The sequence below is a fragment of the Mustelus asterias genome, unplaced genomic scaffold, assembly GCF_964213995.1.
Source record: "Mustelus asterias unplaced genomic scaffold, sMusAst1.hap1.1 HAP1_SCAFFOLD_499, whole genome shotgun sequence".
Taxonomy (NCBI): Eukaryota; Metazoa; Chordata; class Chondrichthyes; order Carcharhiniformes; family Triakidae; genus Mustelus; species Mustelus asterias.
This window is the reverse complement of record NW_027590451.1, coordinates 76388-100754: the sequence shown is the minus strand read 5'-3', so window position 1 is coordinate 100754 and position 24367 is coordinate 76388. Positions and strand designations below refer to the sequence as shown.

The 24367-nt window shown below is 47.8% G+C and overlaps 1 protein-coding gene across 1 annotated transcript in view; it reads left to right on the top strand.

Moving 5' to 3' along the window:
- LOC144486876 (pigment epithelium-derived factor-like) overlaps positions 1-22600 on the top strand; it is a 35034-nt gene extending 12434 nt beyond the window's left edge. The window contains exons 3-8 of the mRNA XM_078204899.1: positions 260-482; positions 9433-9588; positions 11340-11543; positions 13765-13907; positions 18474-18684; positions 21452-22600. Coding sequence (XP_078061025.1) covers positions 260-482; positions 9433-9588; positions 11340-11543; positions 13765-13907; positions 18474-18684; positions 21452-21726 — 1212 coding nt within the window. The 3' untranslated portion in view covers positions 21727-22600. The remainder of the gene's footprint in view (positions 1-259; positions 483-9432; positions 9589-11339; positions 11544-13764; positions 13908-18473; positions 18685-21451) is intronic.
- Positions 22601-24367: the final 1767 nt, after the last annotated feature.

Sequence of the window (24367 nt, the reverse complement as noted above, 5' to 3'; positions counted from 1 at the left end):
TCAGTCCTATATGTAACTCAGTCCTGTATGTAACTCAGTCCTGTGTGTAACTCAGTCCTGTGTATAACTCAGTCCTGTGTGTAACTCAGTCCTGTGTGTAACTCAGCCCTGTGTGTAACTCAGCCCTGTGTGTAACTCAGTCCTGTGTATAACTCAGTCCTGTGTATAACTCAGTCCTGTGTATAACTCAGCCCTGTGTGTAACTCAGTCCTGTGTATAACTCAGTACTGAATACAGTACATGTATTGAATATTTCCAGGAGCCTGCAGAGGATGCCACCTCGTTGTCGGAATCATTGGATTACCCTGTGGAAGTGGAAGAGGAGGAGGAGGAGATCCTGACCTCCTCAGTACAGAGACTGGCATACGTGATCTCGGACTTTGGCTATGATCTTTACCGACTGGTGGCCAGCAGGAATCCCAATGACAATGTCTGCTTGTCTCCGCTGAGTGTAGCTACGACTCTGTCATCATTGTCTCTCGGTGAGAAAGATGTTGATTCAATCTGTCCCCATGGCTTAGGCAACAATCAACAACATGTTCTCTCATTCTTCCCCTTCTCTCCTCTATTGAAACTAACGACATTTCCTGGGGTACGCACACTGAATCTCATTGGGGTACGGGTTCCACACACACTGACTCTTACTGGGGTACGGGTCCCACACACACTGACTCTCACTGGGGTACGGGTTCCACACACACTGACTCTCACTGGGGTATGGGTCCCACACACACTGACTCTCACTGGGGTACGGGTCCCACACACACTGACTCTTACTGGGGTACGGGTCCCACACACACTGACTCTCACTGGGGTACGGGTCCCACACACACTGACTCTCACTGGGGTACGGGTTCCACACACACTGACTCTCACTGGGGTACAGGTCCCACACACACTGACTCTCACTGGGGTATGGGTTCCACACACACTGACTCTCACTGGGGTACGGGTCCCACACACACTGACTCTCACTGGGGTACGGGTCCCACACACACTGACTCTCACTGGGGTACGGGTCCCACACACACTGGCTCTTACTGGGGTACGGGTTCCATAGGCACTGACTCCCACTAGGGTACGGGTTCCACACACACTGACTCTCACTGGGGTACGGGTTCCACACACATTGACTCTCATTGGGGTACGGGTTCCACACACACTGACTCTCACTGGGGTACGGGTCCCACACACACTGACTCTCACTGGGCTACGGGTTCCACACACACTGACTCTCATTGGGGTACGGGTTCCACACACACTGACTCTCACTGGGGTACGGGTTCCACACACACTGACTCTCACTGGGGTACGGGTTCCACACACACTGACTCTCACTGGGGTACAGGTTCCACACACACTGACTCTCACTGGGGTACGGGTTCCACACACACTGACTCTCACTGGGGTATGGGTCCCCCACACACTGACTCTCACTGGGGTATGGGTTCCACATACACTGGCTCTCACTGGGGTACGGGTCCCACACACACTGACACTCACTGGGGTACGGGTTCCACACACACTGACTCTCACTGGGGTACGGGTCCCCCACACACTGACTCTCACTGGGGTATGGGTTCCACACACACTGACTCTCACTGGGGTACAGGTCCCACACACACTGACTCTCACTGGGGTACAGGTCCACACACACTGACTCTCACTGGGGTACGGGTTCCACACACAGACTCTCACTGGGGTACGGGTTCCACACACACTGACTCTCACTGGGGTACGGGTTCCACACACACTGACTCTCACTGGCGTACGGGTCCTACGCACACTGACTCTCACTGGGGTACGGGTTCCACACACACTGACTCTCACTGGGGTACGGGTTCCACACACACTGACTCTCACTGGGGTACGGGTTCCCCACACACTGACTCTCACTGGGGTACAGGTCCTACGCACACTGACTCTCACTGGCGTACGGGTCCTACGCACACTGACTCTCACTGGGGTACGGGTTCCACACACAGACTCTCACTGGGGTACGGGTTCCACACACACTGACTCTCACTGGGGTACGGGTTCCACACACACTGACTCTCACTGGGGTACGGGTTCCACACACACTGACTCTCACTGGCGTACGGGTCCTACGCACACTGACTCTCACTAGGGTACGGGTTCCCCACACACTGACTCTCACTGGGGTACAGGTCCTACGCACACTGACTCTCACTGGCGTACGGGTCCTACGCACACTGACTCTCACTGGGTCACACTCCTGACTGGTGCTTTGTAGATGGTGGACAGAATTTGGGGAGTCAGGAGATGCATTACTCATCGTGGATTTCCTCGGCTTCGGTCTGTTCTTGTAGCCATTGTATATACATGGTTAGTCCACTTCAGTTTCTGGTCAATGGTAACCCTCAGAGTGTTGATATTGGGGGATTCACAATGGCAATGCCACTGAATATCAAGGGGTGATGGTTAGCTTCCTACTTTTTGGAGATGGTCTTTGCCGAGCACTTGTGTGGCATGAATATTACTTGTGAATTGTCAGCCCAAGCCTGGATATTTTGTTAAGGCACGGTAAGTCTGATGCACAAGTCTTCCGTATTATTGGCGGAATATTGTCAGGGCCTTTTCAGTATCCAGTGCCTTCAGCTGTTTTTTGATATCATGTGGAGTGAATTGAATTGGCTGAAGACTGACAGCTGTGATACCGGGAGACATCTGGAGGAGGCTGAGATGGATCATCCACTCGGCACTTCTGGCTGAAGATTGCTGCGAATGCTTCACCCTTTTCCTGAAACAGATTGTGGATATTCCAACCAAAGGAGGGGCCATACTGGACCTTGTATTGACAAATGAGCTTGGCCTGCTTAGTGGTGGAGTATTTTGGATACAATGATCCGAAATCCTTATGTTTTAAGATATCTACGAATAAGGATAAGTCAGTGGGAAGGGACTAAATTGGGGAAGAGCGAATTATGACAGAATTCGGCAGGAGCTAGGGAGAGTTAATTGGGAGCAGCTGATAACGGACAAGTCCACATTTGACATTTGGGAGATGTTTAAAGACCTGTTGAGTTCAGTACCGGCGTGTATGTTCCAGTAAGGAAGAAAGACAAGAATGGTAAAGTAAGGGGTTCTTGGATAATGAGGGAGGTTGTGAGTTTAGTCAAAAAGAAGCATATGTAAGGTTTAGGAAGCTAAAATCGGACAGGGCCCATGAGGAAAATAAAGAAAGCAGGAAAGAACTCAAGAAGGGAATTAGGAGCGCAAGGAGGGGCCATGAAATGACCTTGGCAAGGAGAGTTAAAGAGAATCCCAAGGTTTTTATACATACATTAAAAACAAGAGGATAACGAGGGAGAGGAGAGGACCACTCAAGGATAAAGGAGGGAACTTGTGCTTGGAGGCAGAGGATGTGGGCGAGATCTGAAATGAGCACTTTGCATCGGTATTTACCAAGGAGAGGGACATGGAGGATAGTGAGATTAGTGTGGAACACGCTAATATGCTAGGGCATTTTGAGATCAAGAAAGAAGTGGTGTTGGGTTGCTTGAAGAGCATTAAGGTGGATAAGTCCCCAGGGCCCAATAGAACCATAGAACCATAGAAAATTACAGCTCAGAAACAGGCCTTTTGGCCCTTCTTGTCTGTGCCGAACCATTTTATGCCTAGTCCCACTGACCTGCACTTGGACCATATCCCTCCACACCCCTCTCATCCATGAACCCGTCCAAGTTTTTCTTAAATGTTAAAAGTGACCCCGCATTTACCCCGCAATGGGATCTACCCCAGGTTATTAAGAGAGGCAAGAGAGAAGATTGCCTCTTGATAAAGATCTAGCTACTGGGGAGGTCCCGGAGGACAGGTGAGTAACTAATGTTGTTCCGCTGGTCTAGAAAGGTAAAAGGGATAATCCAGGAAATTATAGGCCGCTGAGTCTCACATCGGTAGTTGTGAAGCTATTGGAGAAGTTTCTTGGGGATAGGATTTGTGCGCATTTGGAAAAGCATGGCCTAATTAGGGAAAGCCAGCATAGCATTGTGCGAGGCAGGTCATGTCTTATTAACTTGATTGATTTTTTCAAGGTGACAAAGGTGATTGATGAGGGTAGAGCAGTGGATGTTGACAGGCAGAATCTTTTTCCCAGAGTTGAAATATTTAATACGCGGGGGCATGCACTTAAGGTGAGAGGGGAAAAGTTCATAGGAGATATGTGGGGAAAGTTTTTTACACAGAGAGTGGGAGGTGTCTGGAACAGGCTGCTAGGGGTGGTGGTGGAGGCAGTTACGATAGGGACATTCAAGGGACTTTAAGATAAGCACATGAATATGCAAGAAATAGAGGGATATGGACTGAGGACAGGCAGAAGGGGTTAGTTTAATTTGGCGTCATATTTGGCACATCATCATGGGTCAAAGGTCCTGTTCCTATGCTGTATTGTTCTATCTTTTGCACTGACGTGCTGGGCTCACCATCATTGAGGATGACTCCTCTTTCAGTGAGTTGTTTAATTGTCCACCACCATGGATTTTAGTAAGGCTTTTGACAAGATCCCTCGTGGTAGGCTCTTCCAGAAGATTAAGATGCACAGGATCCACAACGACTTGGCTGCTTGGATTCAGAAATGGCTTGCCCATAGAAGTCAGAGAGTACGGGTGGAACGGTGTTTTTCTGGCTGGAGGTCCATGACTAGTGGTGTTCAGTGATGAACAGCATTGATGTAGAGAGGGATCTTGGGGTTCAAGCGCATAGCTCCCTGATAGTGGCCACACAAATAGATAGGGTGGTAAAGAAGGCATACGGCATGCTTGCCTTTATTGGTCGGGGCATTGAGTACAAGAGTCAGGATGTCATGTTGCAGCTTTACAAGACTTTGGTTAGGCTGCACTTGGAGTATTGTTTTCAATTCTGGTCGCCACATTACAGGATATGGAGGCTTTAGAAAGGGTGCAGAAGAGATTTACCAGGGTGCTGCCTGGATTAGAGGGTGTGAGCTATAAGGAGAGGCTGGAGAAACTAGGATTGTTTTCTCTGGAGCGGCGGAGGCTGAGGGGAGACCTGATGGAAGTCTATAAAAATTATGAGAGGCATAGATAGAGTTGACAGGCAGAATCTTTTTCCCAGAGTTGAAATGTCTAATACTAGGGGGCACACACTTCAGGTGAGAGGGGTAAAGTTCATAGGAGATATGTGGGGCAAGTTTTTTACATAGAGAGTGGGAGGTGTCTGGAACAGGCTGCCAGGGGTGGTGGTGGAGGCAGTTACGATAGGGGCATTCAAGGGACTTTTGGATAAGCACATGAATATGCAAGAAATAGAGGGATATGGACTGAGGGCAGGCAGAAGGGGTTAATTTAATTTGGCATCATATTTGGCACAACATCGTGGGTCAAAGGTCCTGTTCCTATGCTGTATTGTTCTATCTTTTGCACTGACGTGCTGGGCTCCCCATCATTGAGGATGACTCCTCTTTCAGTGAGTTGTTTAATTGTCCACCACCATTCGTGGCTGGATATGGCAGGATGGCAGAGTTTAGATCTGATCTGTTGGTTATGAAATGGCTGAGCTCTTTCTATTACTTGCTGCTTGTGCTGTTTGGCAAGTAATCCTGTGCTGTAGCTTCACCAGGTTAACACCTCAAAGAATAAAGAGGAACAGGCCCTTCGGCCCACCCAGTCAGTGCCAACACAGATGTCTCTCTAATCTAATATTTTCTTGCCCCTATGTGCTCCATATCCCTCTATTCCCTGCCTATTCGTGTATCTATCCAGATGCCTCTTGAACGTTGTTATAGAATCTGCTTCCACCACCTCCTCCAGCAGCGCGTTCCAGGTATTCACCACCCTCTGTGTGAAAAACTTGCCCCTTACATCTCTTTTAAACTTTCCCCCTCTCATTTTCAACCTATACCCCTGAGTAATTGATCCTTCGACCCTGGGAAAAAGACTCAGACTATCCACTCTATCCAAGCCTGTCATAAACCAGGCAACATCCTGGTAAATCTCTTCTGCACCCTTTCCAACGCATCAACATCCTTCTGGTAGTGTGGCGACCGGAATTGTACACAATATTCCAAATGCAGCCTAACCAAAGTCTTATCCAGCTGCAACATGATTTTCCAATTCCTATACTCAACGCCCCGACTGATGAAGGCCAGCATACCACACACCTTCTTGACCACCTTGTCCACCTGAGTTGCCACCTTCAGGGGACTGTGGGTCTGCACACCTAGATCCCTCTGTGTGCTAATATTTCTAAGGGCTCTATCATTTACTGTAAACTTTCCTTCTGTAGTAGATCTTCCAAATCGCATCACCTCACATTTGTCCGGGTTAAATTCCATCTGCCATCTTTTGGCCTGGGTCTCCAGCTGATTTATATCCTGCTGTATCCTCTGACAATCCTCCTCACTATCTGCTACTCCCACAATTTTTGTATCATCTGCAAATTTACTAATCAGACCACCTACATTTTCCTCCAAATCATTTATAAATATTACAAACAACAGAGGCCCCAGCACTGATCCTTGTGGAACACCGCTTGTCACAGACCTCCAGTTAGAAAAGTACCCTTCCACGGAAACTCTCTGCTTTCTGTGCCCAAGCCAATTTTATATCCATCTTACCAGCTCACCTCGGATCCCATATGACGTCACCTTCTGTATCAGCCTGCCACGAGGAACCTTATCGAAGGCTTTACTAAAGTCCATGTATACAACATCCACTGCGCTGCCCCGGTCAATTATTCTTGTCACTTCCTCAAAGAATTCAATCAAGTTTGTGATACACTACCTCCCCTTCACAAAACCATGCTACCTCTCATTAATAAGCCTATTCTCTTCCAGATGTGAGTACATCCTGTCCCTAAGAATCTTCTCCAATAACTTCGCCACCACTGATGTGAGGCTCACAGGCTGTAATTTCCAGGATTGTCTCTTCTGCCCTTCTTAAACAGAGGAACAATGTTAGCTACTCTCCAATCCTCTGGTACCTTGCCCGTGACTAAAGAGGATACAAAGATTTTGGCCAAGGCTTCTGCAATTTCTTCCCTCGCCTCTTTCAGTATTCTGGGATAGATCCTATCTGGCCCTGGGGACTTGTCCACCTTAATGTTTTCAAAACCTCCAATCACTCCTCCCTTTTTATCTCAACATGTCCTAGAATGTCAACACCCTCCTTTCTACACTCCCCATTCACCACATCCTTCTCCTTTGTGAATACTGATGCAAAGTACTCATTAAGGACCTCACCCACCTCATCTGGCTCCACACACAAATTCGCTCCACTGTCCTTGAGTGGACCTACCCTTTCCTTAGCTACCCTCTTCCTCCTTGTATACGCATTAAAAGCCTTGGGATTCTCCTTAATCCTGCCTGCCAAGGACATTTCATGCCCCCTTTTTGCCCTCCTAAGTCCCTGTTTAAGTTCTTTCCTGCTATCTTTGTATTCCTCAAGAGCCTTATCCATTTTCAATTTCCTGAAATTTATATATGCCTCCTTCTTCTTTTTCACTAAGCTGACAATCTCTCTTGTCATCCAGTGTTCCCGAATCTTGCCATCTTTACCCTTCATTTTTACAGGGACATACTTGTCCTGAATTATTAACAACTGTCTTTTAAAAGACTCCCACGTATTGGATGTGGATTTACCCTCAAACAGCCGTCCCCAGTCTACATTCCCGAGCTCCTGCCTAATACTCTCATAGTTAACCTTCCCCCAGTTTAGTACTTTCACTCTGGGACTACTTCTATCCTTTTCTACAAGTATCCTGAAACTTATGGAATTATACTCACCGTTCCCAAAATGGTTCCCCACTGAGACATCAATCACCTGTCCAGGCTCGTTTCCCAGAACCAGGTCTAAGATAGCCCCTTCCCGAGTTGGACTATCTACATATTGCCCCTTGGACACACTGAACAAACTCTGCCCCATCCAAGCCCCTGGAACTAAAGGAATCCCAGTCTATATTGGGAAGTTAAATTGCCCATCACAGCAACCCTATTGTTTTTACATCTTCCCACAATCTACTGACATCTCAGTTCCTCCACTTTACACTGACTGTTGGGAGGTCTATAGTACAATCCCAACAGTGTGATTGCACTGCTCCTGTTCCTGAATTCTACACATATGGCCTCACTGCATGATCCCACCAAGGTGTCCTCCCTCTGTATAGCTGTAACATTCTCCCTAATCAGTAAAGCAGCACCCCCACCTCTTTTTTATGTGTGCATGGTGCTGCTCCTGGCATGCCCTCCTGCACTCTTCTTTGAACCAGGGTTGATCTCCTGTTTTGATGGTAATGGTAGAGTGGGGGACATGCCAGGCCTGAGGTTACAGATTGTGGTTGAGTATAATTCTGCTGCTACTGATGGCCCACTATGCTTCATGGATGCCCAGTCTTGAGATGCTAGATCTGTTTGAAGTCTATCCCATTTAACACGATGGTAGTGTGACACAATACTGGGGTCCTTGCAAGTATGCAGGTACAGCAAGCAGCTAGGAAGGCAAATGTTATGTTGGCGTTCATTACAAGAGGACTTGAGTACGGAGCAAGGATGTCTTACAACAGCTGTACAGGCCTTGGTGAGACCGCACCTGGAGTATTGTGTGCAGTTTTGGTCTCCTTATCTCAGAAAGGATGTACTTGCCATAGTGGGAGTGCAGCAAAGGTTCACCAGACTGATTCCTGGGATGGCAGGATTGATGAATGAGGAGGGATTGGGTCGGCTGGGCCTGTATTCTCTGGAATTTAGAAGAATGACAGTGGACCTCAATGAAATATAAATTCTGACAGGACTGGACAGACGAGATGCAGGGATGTTATTTCCTCAGCTGGGGGAGTCTAGAACAAGGAGGCACAGTCTCAGGATACACGGTATGCCTGAAACGAGGAGAAATGTCTTCATTCGGAACGTGTGGAATTCTCTACCACAGAAGGATGTGGAGGCCAAGTCACTGGATATATTTAAGAAGGAAATAGAGTTCTTGACTCTAAAGGTGACAAGGGGGAACACAGGAATATGAGAGGATAGAGGATCAGCCATGATCATACTGAATGACTGAGCAGGCTCGAAGGGCTGAATGGCCTACTTCTGCTCCAATTTCTATGTTTGGCAAAAGAACCCATGATAACGTGAGGGCAAACTTTATATTTCATGAGTGGTTCTGATCAGGAAAGTACTGCCTGAGAGTGTGGTGGAGACAAATTCGATCATGGCTTTTGAAAGGGAATTGGATCAATATCTTGAGAAAAAAATTGCATTGGAATGGGGAGAAGGCAGTGAATGGGACAAATGGAGTTGCTTTTGGAGGGTGCCATCACCGGCCAATTGGCCTCCTTCTGAACTTTAGCCATTCCATGATTTTAAAAGTGGTCTCTGATCTTTCAAAGAGTGATGGGGTGATAGCAATGCTGACATGGGTCCATTACTTATATTGGCATCTCTTTCATTCCCTCTTTAAGGAACCGTATCCAGAGGGCAGCAGATTTTGCATGGAGTTCTGAACTATGATCTAGTGAAGGACCTGGATATTCACAGTGTCTACAGGGACCTGCTGAGTGAAATTACAGCACTCCCAAAAAGCTTCAAAACTCTTTCACGCATCTATACGCAAAAGAGTAAGAAATTATTGAGTCTTAATCCATGACAATGAGAGTTAAAGGGTCTGTCAATAGGTTGGCTACGTGTCTGGAATTGTGTCAACACACACCTATTTATGCCCGTTTTCCAGTGAACGTATGTCTTTTTTGTGTGTGTTGTGTGTGTGCATGTGTATTGTGTGCATGAGTGTATGTAAATGTGCATTGTGTGTATATGTGTTGTGTTTTTGTGTATCATGTGCATGTTTGTGTGTGTGTCGCATGTGTTTGTGCTGCATGTCACGTGTGTGTTTGCATGTGTGTGTGTGTTTTGTGTGTGTGGATGTGGTTTGTGTCTGGGAGTATTTGGGTGTGTGTGAGTGTGTGTGTGTGTGTGGTAAGGCAACCTCAGTGCATGACTTAACCTATCTTTGAGGCCAGCTGGTAGATTGTAGTGTGAATGTTACAGTGCAGCTCTCTGTGACCAATGTCATCCCTGTACCTGCCTCCTGCTCCCTGGGTGAACAGTGACTCACACCAGCAGCAATAATTACTGCTGGCATCAGCAGCAGTGAGATTCCATCAGACCTCACTCGCAATATCAGCCTTGGATGAGAGGCTGAGTAAGTTGAGTCGATATTCTCTGGAGTTTAAAAAAAGGAGCAGTGACCAAAGTGAAACAGACAAATGCTGGAGGGATTTTATAGGATAGACATTGAGATTGTTTTGCATGGATGGGAAATCTAGAACAAGGGAGAGTCTCAGGATAAGGGACATTTCGGACTGAGATGAGGACAAATTTCTTCACTCAAAGGGTTGTGCATCTTTTGTTTTATTCATTCGTGGGACAAGGGCATCGCTGGCTGGCCAGCATTTATTGCCCATCCCTAGTTGCCCTTGAGAAGGTGGTGGTGAGCTGCCTTCTTGAACCGCTGCAGTCCACGTGCTCTGGGTTGACCCACTATCCATTAGGGAGGGTGTTCTTTGGAGTTCTCAACCCCAGAGGGTTGTGGATGCTTCACTGAATATATTTATGGCTGAAAGACAGATTTTTGAACCCTCAGGGAATGAAGGGATATGGGGAGTGGCAGTAAAGTGGAGTATAAGCCCAAGATCAGCAATGCTGGTATTTAATGATGGAGAATGTGCAATGGGCTAAATGGCCTACTCCTGGTCCTATTTCTGATGTTCTTGAATCTGAATCGACAGATTCCATGGCACATGTCTCATGAATATAATATAAGAAGGATGTGGAAGCGCTGGAAAGAGTGCAGAGGAGATTTACCAGGATGCTGCCTGGTTTGGAGTGTCGGTCTTATGAGGAAAGGTTGAGGGAGCTGGGGCTGTTCTCTCTGGAGCGGAGGAGATTGAGGGGAGACTTAATAGAGGTTTATAAAATGATGAAGGGGATAGATCGAGTGAACGTTCAAAGACTATTTCCTCGGGTTGATGGAGCTATTACAAGGGGGCATAACTATAGGGTTCATGGTGGGAGATATAGGAAGGTTATCAGAGGTAGGTTCTTCACGCAGAGAGTGGTTGGGGTGTGGAATGGACTGCCTGCAGTGATAGTGGAGTCAGACACTTTAGGAACATTTAAGCGGTTATTGGATAGGCACATGGAGCACACCAGGATGGTAGGGAGTGGGATAGCTTGATCTTGGTTTCAGATGAAGGTCGGCACAACATCGTGGGCCGAAGGGCCTATTCTGCGCTGTACTGTTCTGTGTTCTATGTTCTATGAATGTTGTCCTGAGCTGCTGCTGTTTCATCTTTTCATTTTTACCCAGAGCTGAGAATGCGTTTAAATTTTCTGAAGCAAGTTGAAAAGTTCTACGGCACCAGACCCAAGGCTGTTTTTGGCAATGAACAACAAGATGTGCAGAATATTAACCAATGGATGAAGTCTCGTAGCAATGGCCAGATAAACCAAGTCATCAGTTCAATCCCGCAGGACCTCAGTCTGCTGCTCCTCAGTGCCAGTCATTATAAAGGTAGAGTCAGCAATGGATCATTCTGCCAAGGGGTAGATTCAGTGTTGGGTGTAATCACGGTCAGGGGAGGTGAAGGCAATGGGGTGTTAATGAAGTCAATTCAGCTGGAACAACACATGGTCACCAGGGCACAGCTAAAACCAGCAAAACTTTGGGATCAAGGATTCTTTGTGACAGTTTATTTCTCAGTGTCACAAGTAGTCTTACATTAACACTGCAATGAAGTCACTGTGAAAATCCCCTAGTCGCCACACTCCGGCGCCTTTCGGGTACACTGAGGGAGAATTTAGCACGGTCAATCCACCTAACCAGCATGTCTTTCAAACGGTGGAAGGAAACAGTTGCAGCTTTATAGAACCTTAGTGAGGCCGCACTTGGAATATAGTGTTCAATTCTGGTCGCCACACTACCAGAAGGATGTGGAGGCTTTGGAGAGGGTACAGAAAAGATTTACCAGGATGTTGCCTGGTATGGAGGGCATTAGTTATGAGGAGAGGTTGGAGAAACTTGGTTTGTTCTCATTAGAGCGACGGAGGTTGATGGGAGACCTGATAGAAGTCTTTAAAATTATGAGGCACGGTAGCACAGTGGCACGGTAGCACAGTGGTTAGCACTGCTGCTTCACAGCTCCAGGGTCCCGGGTTCAATTCCCGGCTCGGGTCACTGTCTGTGTGGAGTTTGCACATTCTCCTCGTGTCTGTGTGGGTTTCCTCCGGGTGCTCCGGTTTCCTCCCACAGTCCAAAGATGTGTGGGTTAGGCTGATTGGCCAGGTTAAAAATTGCCCCTTAGAGTCCTGAGATGTGTAGGTTAGAGGGATTAGTGGGTAAAATATGTGGGGGTAGGGCCTGGGTGGGATTGTGGTCGGTGCAGACTCGATGGGCCGAATGGCCTCCTTCTGCACTGTAGGATTCTATGATTCTATGATGAGAGGCATGGACAGTGGATAGTCAGAAGTTTTTTCCCAGGGTGGAAGAGTCAATTACTAGGGGGCACAGGTTTAAGGTGCGAGGGGCAAGGTTTAAAGGAGATGTACGAGGCAGATTTTTTACACAGAGAGTGGTGGGTGCCTGGAACTCGTTGCCGGGGGAGGTAGTGGAAGCGGATACGGTAGTGACTTTTAAGGGGCGTCTTGACAAGTACATGAATGAGATGGGAATAGAGGGATATGGTCCCCGGAAGAGGAGGGGGTTTTAGTTAAGTCGGGCAGCATGGTCGGTGCAGGCTTGGAGGGCCGAAGGGCCTGTTCCTGTGCTGTAATTTTCTTTGTTCTTTGAAACCGGAGCACCCGGAGGAAAACCACGCAGACACAGGGAGAACGTGCAGACTCCACACAGACAGTGACCCAAGCCGGGAATCGAACCCGGGTCCCTAGCACTGTGAGGCAGCAGTGCTAACCACTGTGCCACCGTGCGCCCTGAAGTTTCTGACTCTCACTGGGATACAGTTCCTGAAGGTGCTGACTCTCACTGGGATACAGTTCCTGAAGGTGCTGACTCTCACTCAGATTCAGTTCCTGAAGGTGCTGACTCTCACTGGGGGACAGTTCCTGAAGCTGCTGACTCTCACTGGGATACAGTTCCTGAAGGTGCTGACTCTCACTCAGATTCAGTTCCTGAAGGTGCTGACTCTCACTGGGGGATAGTTCCTGAAGGTGCTGACTCTCACTGGGATACAGTTCCTGAAGGTGCTGACTCTCACTGGGATACAGTTCCTGAAGGTGCTGACTCTCACTGGGATACAGTTCTTGAAGGTGTTCTCACTGGGCTACAGTTCCTGAAGGTGCTGACTCTCACTGGGGGACAGTTCCTGAAGGTGCTGACTCTCACTGGGATACAGTTCCTGAAGGTGCTGACTCTCACTGGATTATTTTGTCTTGACCACTCGATGTCTGTCAGTGAGCACACTGTTGAACTGGACTTGGTGTGAGTTGGGATATTGACAGCACGATTTGGATGAGGTGAAGATTACGGAGTTTGGAAGTAGGGTGACTGTCCAGGAAACACTGAACTAGTCAAGCACAGGCACTCTTGTGTGTTTTAGTAGCAGATGCTTGAGTTCGGTGTTGTTCAATGCTTGGTAACTGAGGTTGTCCTATTGGGGTTGAATCGACGGCTGAGAGAGGGTCGGAGTTGGTGCCTAGTAAATAGAATTCTGGGTGTGGGCTGCGATGTGCCAGTGTTGTCCCATATTCCCAATACGTTGTCTTTTCTTTCGTTTCAGGCCAACTATTAACAAAATTCAAAGCAGCACAGACAATACAAAAGCCCTTCAGTGTCGATTATGGTCAAGTTATCAGTATTCCCATGATGTCGGACACACACTATCCTTTACGTTATGGCTATGATACCGAATTGAGTTGCAAGGTAATCTTTACCTGCGGATGACTCCAGAACCAAGAGCAAAGCCACTGGCTATCAGTGCAGGAGTATTGTTGTGCTGGACAGGAGCTACCAGCCATTCCCTATCACTTTATCTGGCAGCTCCCTCACAATCCCAATTCCTTCTCCTTTTGGAATAGACTGGCTGCTCTTCTAACTCTCATTATCGTCTCCTGCTGATCGGGAGTCTGTGCTGCAACAACCACACTCTGTACTTGGCCCAGAGGAACAAAGGAGGCCATTCAGCCCCTCAAACCCTGAAGCTGCTAAAACTTGGTTATCAGTATGTCAACATCTTTTAACCAACCCTGATCAACATCGCTCAAATTCCTAACCCAATGAAAAGCTGCCAGTCGCTTGTTACTGATTTCACATCGGATAATCAATCACGATTAATCCTCTGGGTGTCTGTTGGCCAATCAAGAGCATTGCTGTAAATAAATATGCAGCACTCCTAGAGGGTCAGTACTGAGGGAATGCCGCACTGTCAGAGGGTCAGTACTGAGGGAGTGCCGCACTGTCAGAGGGTCAGTACTGAGGGAGTGCCGCACTGTCAGAGGGTCAGTGCTGAGAGAGTGCTGCACTGTCAGAGGGTCAGTGCTGAGAGAGTGCTGCACTGTCAGAGGGTCAGTACTGAAGGAGTGCCGCACTGTCAGAGGGTCAGTGCTGAGGGAGTGCCACAGTGTCAGAGGGTCAGTGCTGAGGGAGTGCCGCACTGTCAGAGGGTCAGTACTGAGGGAGTGCCACACTGTCAGAAGGTCAGTACTGAGGGAGTGCCGCACTGTCAGAGGGTCAGTACTGAGGGAGTGCCGCACTGTCAGAGGGTCAGTGCTGAGGGAGTGCCGCACTGTCAGAGGGTCAGTACTGAGGGAGTGCCGCACTGTCAGAGGGTCAGTACTGAGGGAGTGCCACACTGTCAGAGGGTCAGTACTGAGGGAGTGCCGCACTGTCAGAGGGTCAGTACTGAGGGAGTGCCGCACTGTCAGAGGGTCAGTACTGAGGGAGTGCCACACTGTCAGAGGGTCAGTACTGAGGGAGTGCCGCACTGTCAGAGGGTCAGTACTGAGGGAGTGCCGCACTGTCAGAGGGTCAGTACTGAGGGAGTGCCGCACTGTCAGAGGGTCAGTACTGAGGGAGTGCCGCACTGTCAGAGGGTCAGTACTGAGGGAGTGCCGCACTGTCAGTGGGTCAGTGCTGAGGGAGTGCCGCATTGTCAGAGGGTCAGTGCTGAGGGAGTGCCGCACTGTCAGAGGGTCAGTACTGAGGGAGTGCCGCACTGTCAGAGGGTCAGTACTGAGGGAGTGCTGCACTGTCAGAGGGTCAGTGCTGAGGGAGTGCTGCACTGTCAGAGGGTCAGTACTGAGGGGGTGCCGCACTGTCAGAGGGTCAGTACTGAGGAAGTGCTGCACATTCTCATTCTTAATCCTTTCACATGTGGGAACAGCTTCTCCCTGTCTAGTCAGTCCAGACCCTTCATGATTTTGAATGCCTCTATGAAATCCCCTTTCAGCCTTCATCTCTCAAAGGAAAACAGAGTGACTTCTCCAAATCACAGAAACAGGAGCAGGAGAAAGCCATTCGGTGCATCCAGCCAGCTTCACTATTCAAAATGGTCATGGCTGAACTTCTCGCTCAACACTAAACTCCCTCACTCTCCCCATGTCCCTGGACACCTTTAGAGTTGAGAAATCTATTATCTTAAATATATTCAGTGACATGGACTTCACATCTTTCTGTGGTAGAGAATTCCACAGATTGCCCACCCTCCGAGTGAAGAAATTCTTCCTCATCCCTGTCCTGAATGACCCTGTATCCTGAGACTTGTTCGGAACTCTCTTGTCCCCCCGCCCCCTCACCCCTCCAGCCAGAGGAAACAACATCCCTACACCCAGCCCTGTCAGAATTCTTTGTTTCAACTGCTTGCTGTACCAGCATGTTAGCTTTCAGTGACTGGTGTACTGAGACACCCTTTGTCTGTCAACATTTCCCAATCTATTACTATCTAAATAATACTCTGCCATTCTATTTCTTAGTCCAAAGTGGATAACTTCACATTTATCCATGTTACACTGCATTGCCATGTATTTGCCCATTCACTCAACTTGTCTAACTCACCTTGAAGCCTTCCACTATCCTCCTCAGCACCCACATTCCCACCAAGTTTTGCAAATTTGGAAATATTACATTTGGTTCCCTCATCCAAATCATTGATGTATGTGGTGACTAGCTGGGGCCCAAGTACTGATCCCTGTGGGACTGCATTAATCACTGCCTGCTCCTTCAAAAAAGACCCTTTTATTCCCACTCTGTTTCCTGTTTGCTAACCAACTCTCAATCCATGCCAATATATTACCCTCAATCCCATGTGCTTTAACTTTACACACTAGCCTTTTATCAAAAGGAATTTATCAAAAACTTTCTGAAAATCCTAATACACTGCATCCACTGGTTCACCCTTATCTATTCTACTAGTTACAACCTCAAAAAACTCCAGCGGGTTTGTCAAACTTAATTTCCCTTTCATAAACCCATGGTTACTTTGTCTAATCCCATTCATACTTTCTGAGTGCCCAGTTTTCATATCCTTTATAATACTCTTGTGCTTTTCCTATTGTTGATATGAGGCTAACTGTCTGTAATACCCTGATTTCTCCCTCCCTCCTTTTTAAATAGTGAGGTTATATTTACCGCCCTCCAATCAGCTGGGACTGCTCTAGGATCTAAAGAATTTTGGTAAATGACAACAACAGATCCATTATTTCCATGCCCTCCTCCTTTAGTGATGTGGATGATCAGAATCTGGGGATTTATCAACTTTCAGTTCCATTAATTTCTCCAGCGCTTTTCTTTTAGTAATATTAATTTCCTCCAATTCCTTCTGCTCATGGTTCCCTAGCATTTCTGGGAAGTTATTTTTGTCTTCCTCAAAGAGAGAAATTGTTTAATTGCTTTGCCATTTCCCTGTACTCTGTTATAATTTTTAAAAATTCATTTGTGGGCATCGCTGGCCAGCATTTATTGCCCATCTCTAGTTGCCCTTGAACTGAGTGGTTTGCCAGTCCATTTCAGAGGGCAGTTGAGAGTTAACCACATTGCTGTGGCTCTGGAGTCATATGTCGGACAGACCGGGTAAGGACGGCAGATTCCCTTCCCTAAAGGACATTAGTGAACCAGATGGGTTTTTCCGACAATTGACATTGGTTTCATGGTCATCAGTAGATTCTTAATTCCAGATATTTTTTATTGAATTCAAATTCTACCATCTGCCGTGATAGGATTTGAACCCGGGTCCCCCAGAACATTAGCTGAGTTTCTGGATTAATGGTCTAGCGATAAGACCACTGGGCCATTGCCTCCCCTGTTCTGTTTTGGACTATGAAGGATCTACATTTGTCTTCATGAATCTTTTGCCTTTTCATCCACTTACAGCTTTTACAGCCACTTTTATGGTATTTGCAACTTTACTCTCATACTCTTTATTTTTTCCCTCCTAATCAGTCTCTTTGTCCTCCTTTGTTGAATACTGAACTTCTAATCCTCAGGCTTGCTCACAACCTCATATGTCTCCTGTTTGGATCGAATATCATCCTGCGTGGGTTTCCTCCGGATGCTCCGGTTTCCTCCCACAGTCCAAAGATGTGCAGGTTAGGTTGATTGGCCATGCTGAAATTGCCCCTTAGTGTCCTGAGATGTGTAGGTTAGAGGGATTAGTGGGTAAATGTGTAGGGATATGGGGGTAGGGCCTGGGTGGGATTGTGGTCGGTACAGACTCGATGGGCCGAATGGCCTCTTTCTATACTGTAGGGTTTCTATGATTTCATTTCTTTTGTAAGCAATGGTTGGGCTGTTTCTTCACTACTGAAGTTTCTTATCCTTGGAACCAGTCATATGAATCTTTTCTGTACCCTCTCCAATGCCTTCACATTTTTTCTAAAGCTGCTTCTGTGACACTGTCAGGAAGGGTCAGTACTGAGGGAGTGTCGCACTGGCAGAGGGGCAGTAGAGCAGACTGTTTGAGTATGTGCTCAGGAGACATCAATCAGGAACAGGAACTGCCCCCTCCTCCCCTCCCCCCAATCATAGAAGAATCATAGAAACCCTACAGTGCAGAAGGAGGCCATTCGGCCCATCAAGTCTGCACCGACCACAATCCCACCCAGGCCCTACCCCCACATATTTACCCGCTAATCCCTCTAACCTATGCATCTCAGGACTCTAAGGGGCAATTTTTAACCTGGCCAATCTACCTAACCCGCACATCTTTGGATGTGGGGGGAAACCGGAGCACCTGGAGGAAACCCACACAGACACGAGGAGAATGTGCAAACTCCACACAGACAGTGACCCATGCAGAATCAATTAGATCATTTATATTGCCCCCCACCCCAGTAAAGTTTAGACATCTCACAAACTGCCTGGGGCTTGCTGGAGCACATTCGCATATTAGATGGTGTTCTACTCGGAGTGATTGGGTACTTGGGTGGAGATGAAAGCTGAACTTGTGGAGTTTTACAGGTTTCCAATCAGGAGAATTCACTCTTTGTCCTTCAGATTGGCTTGTTTCGATATGTGGGTGACATCAGCCTGCTCATCTTCCTGCCCGCTGATATCAGAAGGAACATGAGCCTAATTGAGGAGAACCTGAACCCAGTGTTCCTCCATGACCTGGTCCGTCAGCTGCAGGACGTGCGAGCAAGCGTGTCTTTACCCAAATTGAAGATCGCAGCTGATCAGGAGCTGAAAGAATCACTTGGCGAAATGAGTAAGTGTGTTTACATTGGAGGCAGAATCAACACAATAATGAGACAGGGTTCACCATCTCTTCACACTGCCATCATAGAGTCACAGAATTCACGGTGCAGAATGAGGCCATTCAGCCAATTGTGTTTGCACCAGCTCTCCGAATGAGCAATTCACCTCATGCTATTCCACTGCCTTCTTCCCCGTAACCTGTCACATTCTTCCCTTTCAGATAAGTCTAATTTTCTTCTGAATGCTTCCAGAGAACCCGTCAATTTAGCTCAGTTGGCTGGACAGCGAGTTAGTGACGCCAACAGTGTGCGTTCAATTCCCGCACCAGTTGAGACTATTCATGAAGGCCCTGCCTGCTCAACCGTGCCCCTCGCCTGGTGCTTGGTGAGCCTCAGGTTAAATCACCAACAGTTAGTGCCTATGTTCATCCGAGACTATGGCAAATTTATCTTGTGCTGAGGGAGTGCCGCACTGTCAGATGATCAGTAGAGGGAGTGCCGCACTGTCAGAGGGTCAGTATTGAGGGAGTGCTGCCCTGTCAAAGGGTCAGTACTGAGGGAATGCCACACTGTCAGTGTTGAGGGAGTGCCGCACTGTCAGAGGATCAGTACTGAGGGAGTGCCGCACTGTCAGAGGGTCAGTATTGAGGGAGTGCCGCACTGTCAGAGGATCAGTAGAGGGAGTGCCGCACTGTCAGAGGATCAGTAGAGGGAGTGCCGCACTGTCAGAGGGTCAGTACTGAGGGAGTGCCGCACTGTCAGAGGGTCAGTAGAGGGAGTGCCGCACTGTCAGAGGGTCAGTACTGAGGGAGTGCCGCACTGTCAGAGGGTCAGTATTGAGGGAGTGCCACACTGTCAGAGGGTCAGTAGAGGGAGTGCCGCACTGTCAGAGGGTCAGTATTGAGGGAGTGCTGCCCTGTCAAAGGGTCAGTACTGAGGGAATGCCACACTGTCAGAGTGTCAGTGCTGAGGGAGTGCCGCACTGTCAGAGGATCAGTACTGAGGGAGTGTCGCCCTGTCAGAGGGTCAGTACTGAGGGAGTGCCGCACTGTCAGAGGGTCAGTATTGAGGGAGTGCCGCACTGTCAGGGGGTCAGTACTGAGGGAGTGCCGCACTGTCAGAGGGTCAGTACTGAGGGAGTGCCGCACTGTCAGGGGGTCAGTACTGAGGGAGTGCCGCACTGTCAGGGGGTCAGTACTGAGGGAGTGCCGCACTGTCAGAGGGTCAGTACTGAGGGAGTGCCGCACTGTCAGGGGGTCAGTACTGAGGGAGTGCCGCACTGTCAGAGGGTCAGTACTGAGGGAGTGCCGCACTGTCAGAGGGTCAGTACTGAGGGAGTGCCGCACTGTCAGAGGGTCAGTACTGAGGGAGTGCCGCACTGTCAGAGGGTCAGTACTGAGGGAGTGCCGCACTGTCAGAGGGTCAGTACTGAGGGAGTGCCGCACTGTCAGAGGGTCAGTACTGAGGGAGTGCCGCACTGCACTGTCAGAGGATCACTGCTGAGGAAGTGCTGCACTTCTATATTTGAGGTGAGATGTTAAGCGGAAATCCTGTCTACTTTCTTGGATAGATGTTAAAGCTCCCACCGCCACCCTTCAAAGAAGAGCTGGAGAGTTCTGCTTCATATCTATAAGAACATAGGAAATAGGAAGAGTAGGCCATTCAGCGCCTTGAGCCTGCTCTGCCATTCAATAGGATCTGACATTCCCCACATCCACTTTCCTGCCCTTTCCCCGTAACCTTCGATTCCCTTGCTGATCAAAAATCTATCTCAGCCTTAAATATACACAAGGACTCTGTGGCTCTCTGTGGCAACGAGTTCCAAAGACTCACAACCCTCTCAGGAGAAATTCCTCCTCATATCAATCTTAAATTGATGTCCTTTTATTCTGAGACTGTGCCCTTTAATCCTCTCAACATTGACCCTGTCAAGCCCTTTAAGAATCCTATATGTTTCAATGAGAGACCTCATTCTTCTAAATCCCAATGAGTAGAGTCTCAACCTGTTTAACCTTTCCTCAGTAGACAATCCCTCCATACCGGGGATCATCCTAGTGAACCTTCTCTGAACTGCCTCCAATGAAATAATATCTTAAATAAGCAGACCAAAACTGCTCACAGTGCTCCAGATGTGGTCTCACCAGTACCTTGTACAGTTGCAGCAAGATTTCCCCATTCTGATACTCCAGTCCCTGGAAATAAGGGCAATGTTCCATTAGCTTTCCTGATTACCTGCAGCACCTGTGTGCTAGCTTTCTGTGTTTTGTGCACAAGGGCCCCAAGTCCCTTTGTGTTGTAGCTTTCTATGGTTTTTCTCCATATTAAATAATACCGTTTTGTTCTCCCTTCCAAAATGACCAACTTCACATTTCCCCACATCTGCCAACTTTTTGCCCACTTACTTAACCTATCAATATCTCCAAGTTGTTTGTATCCCTCTGACAACTTGCCTTTCCATCTGTGTGTGTGTTGTCTGCAAATCTGGTTACATTATCCCTCAACCAGCACTACTGAAAAAATACTGGGTCATGATTACATTACTGTTTATGGGAGCTAGCTGTTTGCCAATGGGGGTGCCACTCAGTCTCTTTGCTGTCCAGAAACTTGAGGTTTCAGAGCTTGCTACCATTGCTGTTTTGAAGTTTTGAACAGAGATGCGCTTGATACTTTTTGTGGGGTGATGAGGGGTGGTGAGACTGTAAAATCAGATTGAATTCCTTACCGATAATTCAAAAAAAATGCACAGAAGCAAAGAAATGTCTGTTTGTTTCCAACCAGATCTGACTCCTCTCTACACTCCATCACGACTGAATAAAATTACAAACGTGCCAATGATGATCTCCAGCATTAAGCACCATGCTTTCTTGGAGTTGGGCGAGAGGGGTGCTCAGGAGTCTCCTCCGTTGGATCCCCGTTTCGGACAAATCATCATGGACTTCCACGTCAACCGGCCCTTCCTCTTGGTCCTGTACGACAACCCATCTGGCTCTTTGCTGCATATCGCGAGGGTCTTGGATCCCAGGGAGCTGATGGGAGAATCTGTCCGCCAATAGACAGTGGAACAAGTCTGGAATTATCCACAGGCAAAACCTATGTAGAAAGTGATCTTCGCCAGTTTACCAATCCCTCAGCCATCAAACACTCACTTCTCACCCAATCCAACTGCTCAGGTTCAGCAGTTTATATCACCGCCACGCAGTTGGATGATGGAAGCACAAAAGTCCCACACAGTAACACCTGTCCCTTCATGCCACTATCCCGCTCTGTCTAAACTACACTCCTCTCAACAGCTCATCATAACAGTATAGCTTGCCTCTCTCTGTCAGCACCAAGCATTATACTGAGCCTTTCCTTCTCCCTTTATAAATCCAAATCTGTCTCCTTCATAGAACATAACAGCGCAGTACAGGCCTTTCGGCCCTCGATGTTGCGCCGACCAGTGAAACCAATCTAAAGCCCATCTAACCTACACTATTCCAATATCATCCATATGTTTATCCAATAACCATTTGAATGCCCTTAATGTTGACGAGTCCACTACTGCTGCAGGCAGGGCATTCCACGCCCTTACTACTCTACCACTAACCCAAGCGGTGATTGGCACAGCCCACACGGCGCAACCACTAACCCGAGCCGGGATTGGCACAGCCCACACTATGTACCCACTAACACAAGCAAGGTTGGCACAGCCCACATCGTGCACCCACTAAGACGAGCTGGGATTGGCACAACCCACAGCGTGTATCCAATAACCCGAGCTGGAATTGGCACAGCCCGTACCCACCAGGAACCCAGTCTACATGTAGTAATCATGATAATTCTGGCCTCAAGGGACGTCTTGGTAAAGGGTTAACTTCACACTTGAATGTGTGCCCTCAGCTGTAATATTGCAGTGAAACACAAGAAAATAAAGCTTCGCTAAACTAGCAGCTGTGTTTGATTTCTCTCCAGTGTGGGTATGAGTAATGTCAACATAATCGTAGGGCATTTTCTTACAGTTCCGGATTTGGGAGAGTTAGGAATCCAATAACAGCAATTAGAGGAAGCAAACAGCATGATGCACTTCTTAAAATAAACCCTGATTTTCACAATTACAGCACGGGGTTAGATACAGAGTAAAGCTCCCTCTACATTGTTCCCCCATCAAACTCTCCCAGGGCAGGTACAGCGCGGGGTTAGATACAGAGTAAAGCTCCCTCTACACTGTCCCCATCAAACACTCCCAGGACAGGTACAGCACGGGGTTAGATACAGAGTAAAGCTCCCTCTATACTGTCACTCAGAAACTAGCGTCAACCTGGAATTTGAGCTCATTGAGATCAGATTCTCGGAATAGACTGTGAGGGTCAACATTCAGGCAAAACTGCTTTTTATACCCAGACACTGAGAGAACAGGAAATGAGAGTGCATTTCTGAAAATCAATTGCAGTACTCAGGGAGTGCCGCACTGTCAGAAGGTCAGTACTGAGGGAGTGCCGCACTGTCAGAAGATCGGTGCTGAGGGAGTGCCGCACTATCAGAGGGTCAGTACTGAGGGAGTGCTGCACTGTCAGAAGATCGGTGCTGAGGGAGTGCCGCACTATCAGAGGGTCAGTACTGAGGGAGTGCTGCACTGTCAGAGGGTCAGTACTGAGGGAGTGCCACACTGTCAGTACGGAGGGAGTGCCGCACTGTCAGAAGGTCAGTACTGAGGGAGCGCTGTCTTTCAATGTGGACTTTAAACTAGAGCACCGTGCGTGTCAAAGATTTTATGGAATAGCAGAGGAATTCTCATCAATGCCCTCGACTGAAATTAATCCCTCAACTACATCACTTAATCTGGCCATTGATACATTGCTGTCTTTGAGATCTTGCTCTGCATTAATTTGCTGTCATGTTCTCTAAATGATGTGGAGATACTGGCGTTGGACTGGGGTAAACACAGTAAGAGTTTTAACAACACCAGGTTAAAGTCCAACAGGTTTATTTGGTAGCAAACGCCATTAGCTTTCGGAGCGCTGCTCCTTCGTCAGATGGAGTGGATATCTGCAGATATCCACTCCATCTGACGAAGGAGCAGCGCTCCGAAAGCTAATGGCGTTTGCTACCAAATAAACCTGTTGGACTTTAACCTGTTGTTAAAACTCTTACTATGTTCTCTAAATGACAGTGGTGACTATACATCAAAAACTCTTCATCGACTGCAACAGACTTTGGCACATCCTGAGATCATGATACATGCGGTTGAAATACAAGTCTTTCTATTTGAGCTCTGTGTTCTTCTCCTTCGCCAGTGCGCCCAGTGTGTAACTTTCTTTATTCATTCATGGGACAGGGGCATCTCTGACTGGCCAACATTTATTGCCCAACCTTACTTGCTCTTGGAGGGCAGTTGAGGGTCAACTGTGGTTCTGGAGTCACATGTAGGCCGGACCAGGTAAGGACGGCAGATTTCCTTCCCTGAAGGACATTAGGGAACCAGATGGGTTTTTACAACAATCGACAATGGTTTCATGGTTATCAGTAGAATCTTAAATTCAGATTTTATTGAATTCAAATTCCAACATCTGCTGTGGTGAGATTCGAACCCAGATCCCCAGAACCTTAGCTGAGTTTCTGGATTAATAATCTAGTGATGATACCACTAGGCCATCGCCTCCCCTAAACAATTCCATTTGCCTTCTGAACAAAACCACCTGGGCTCCGTGTCTGTCC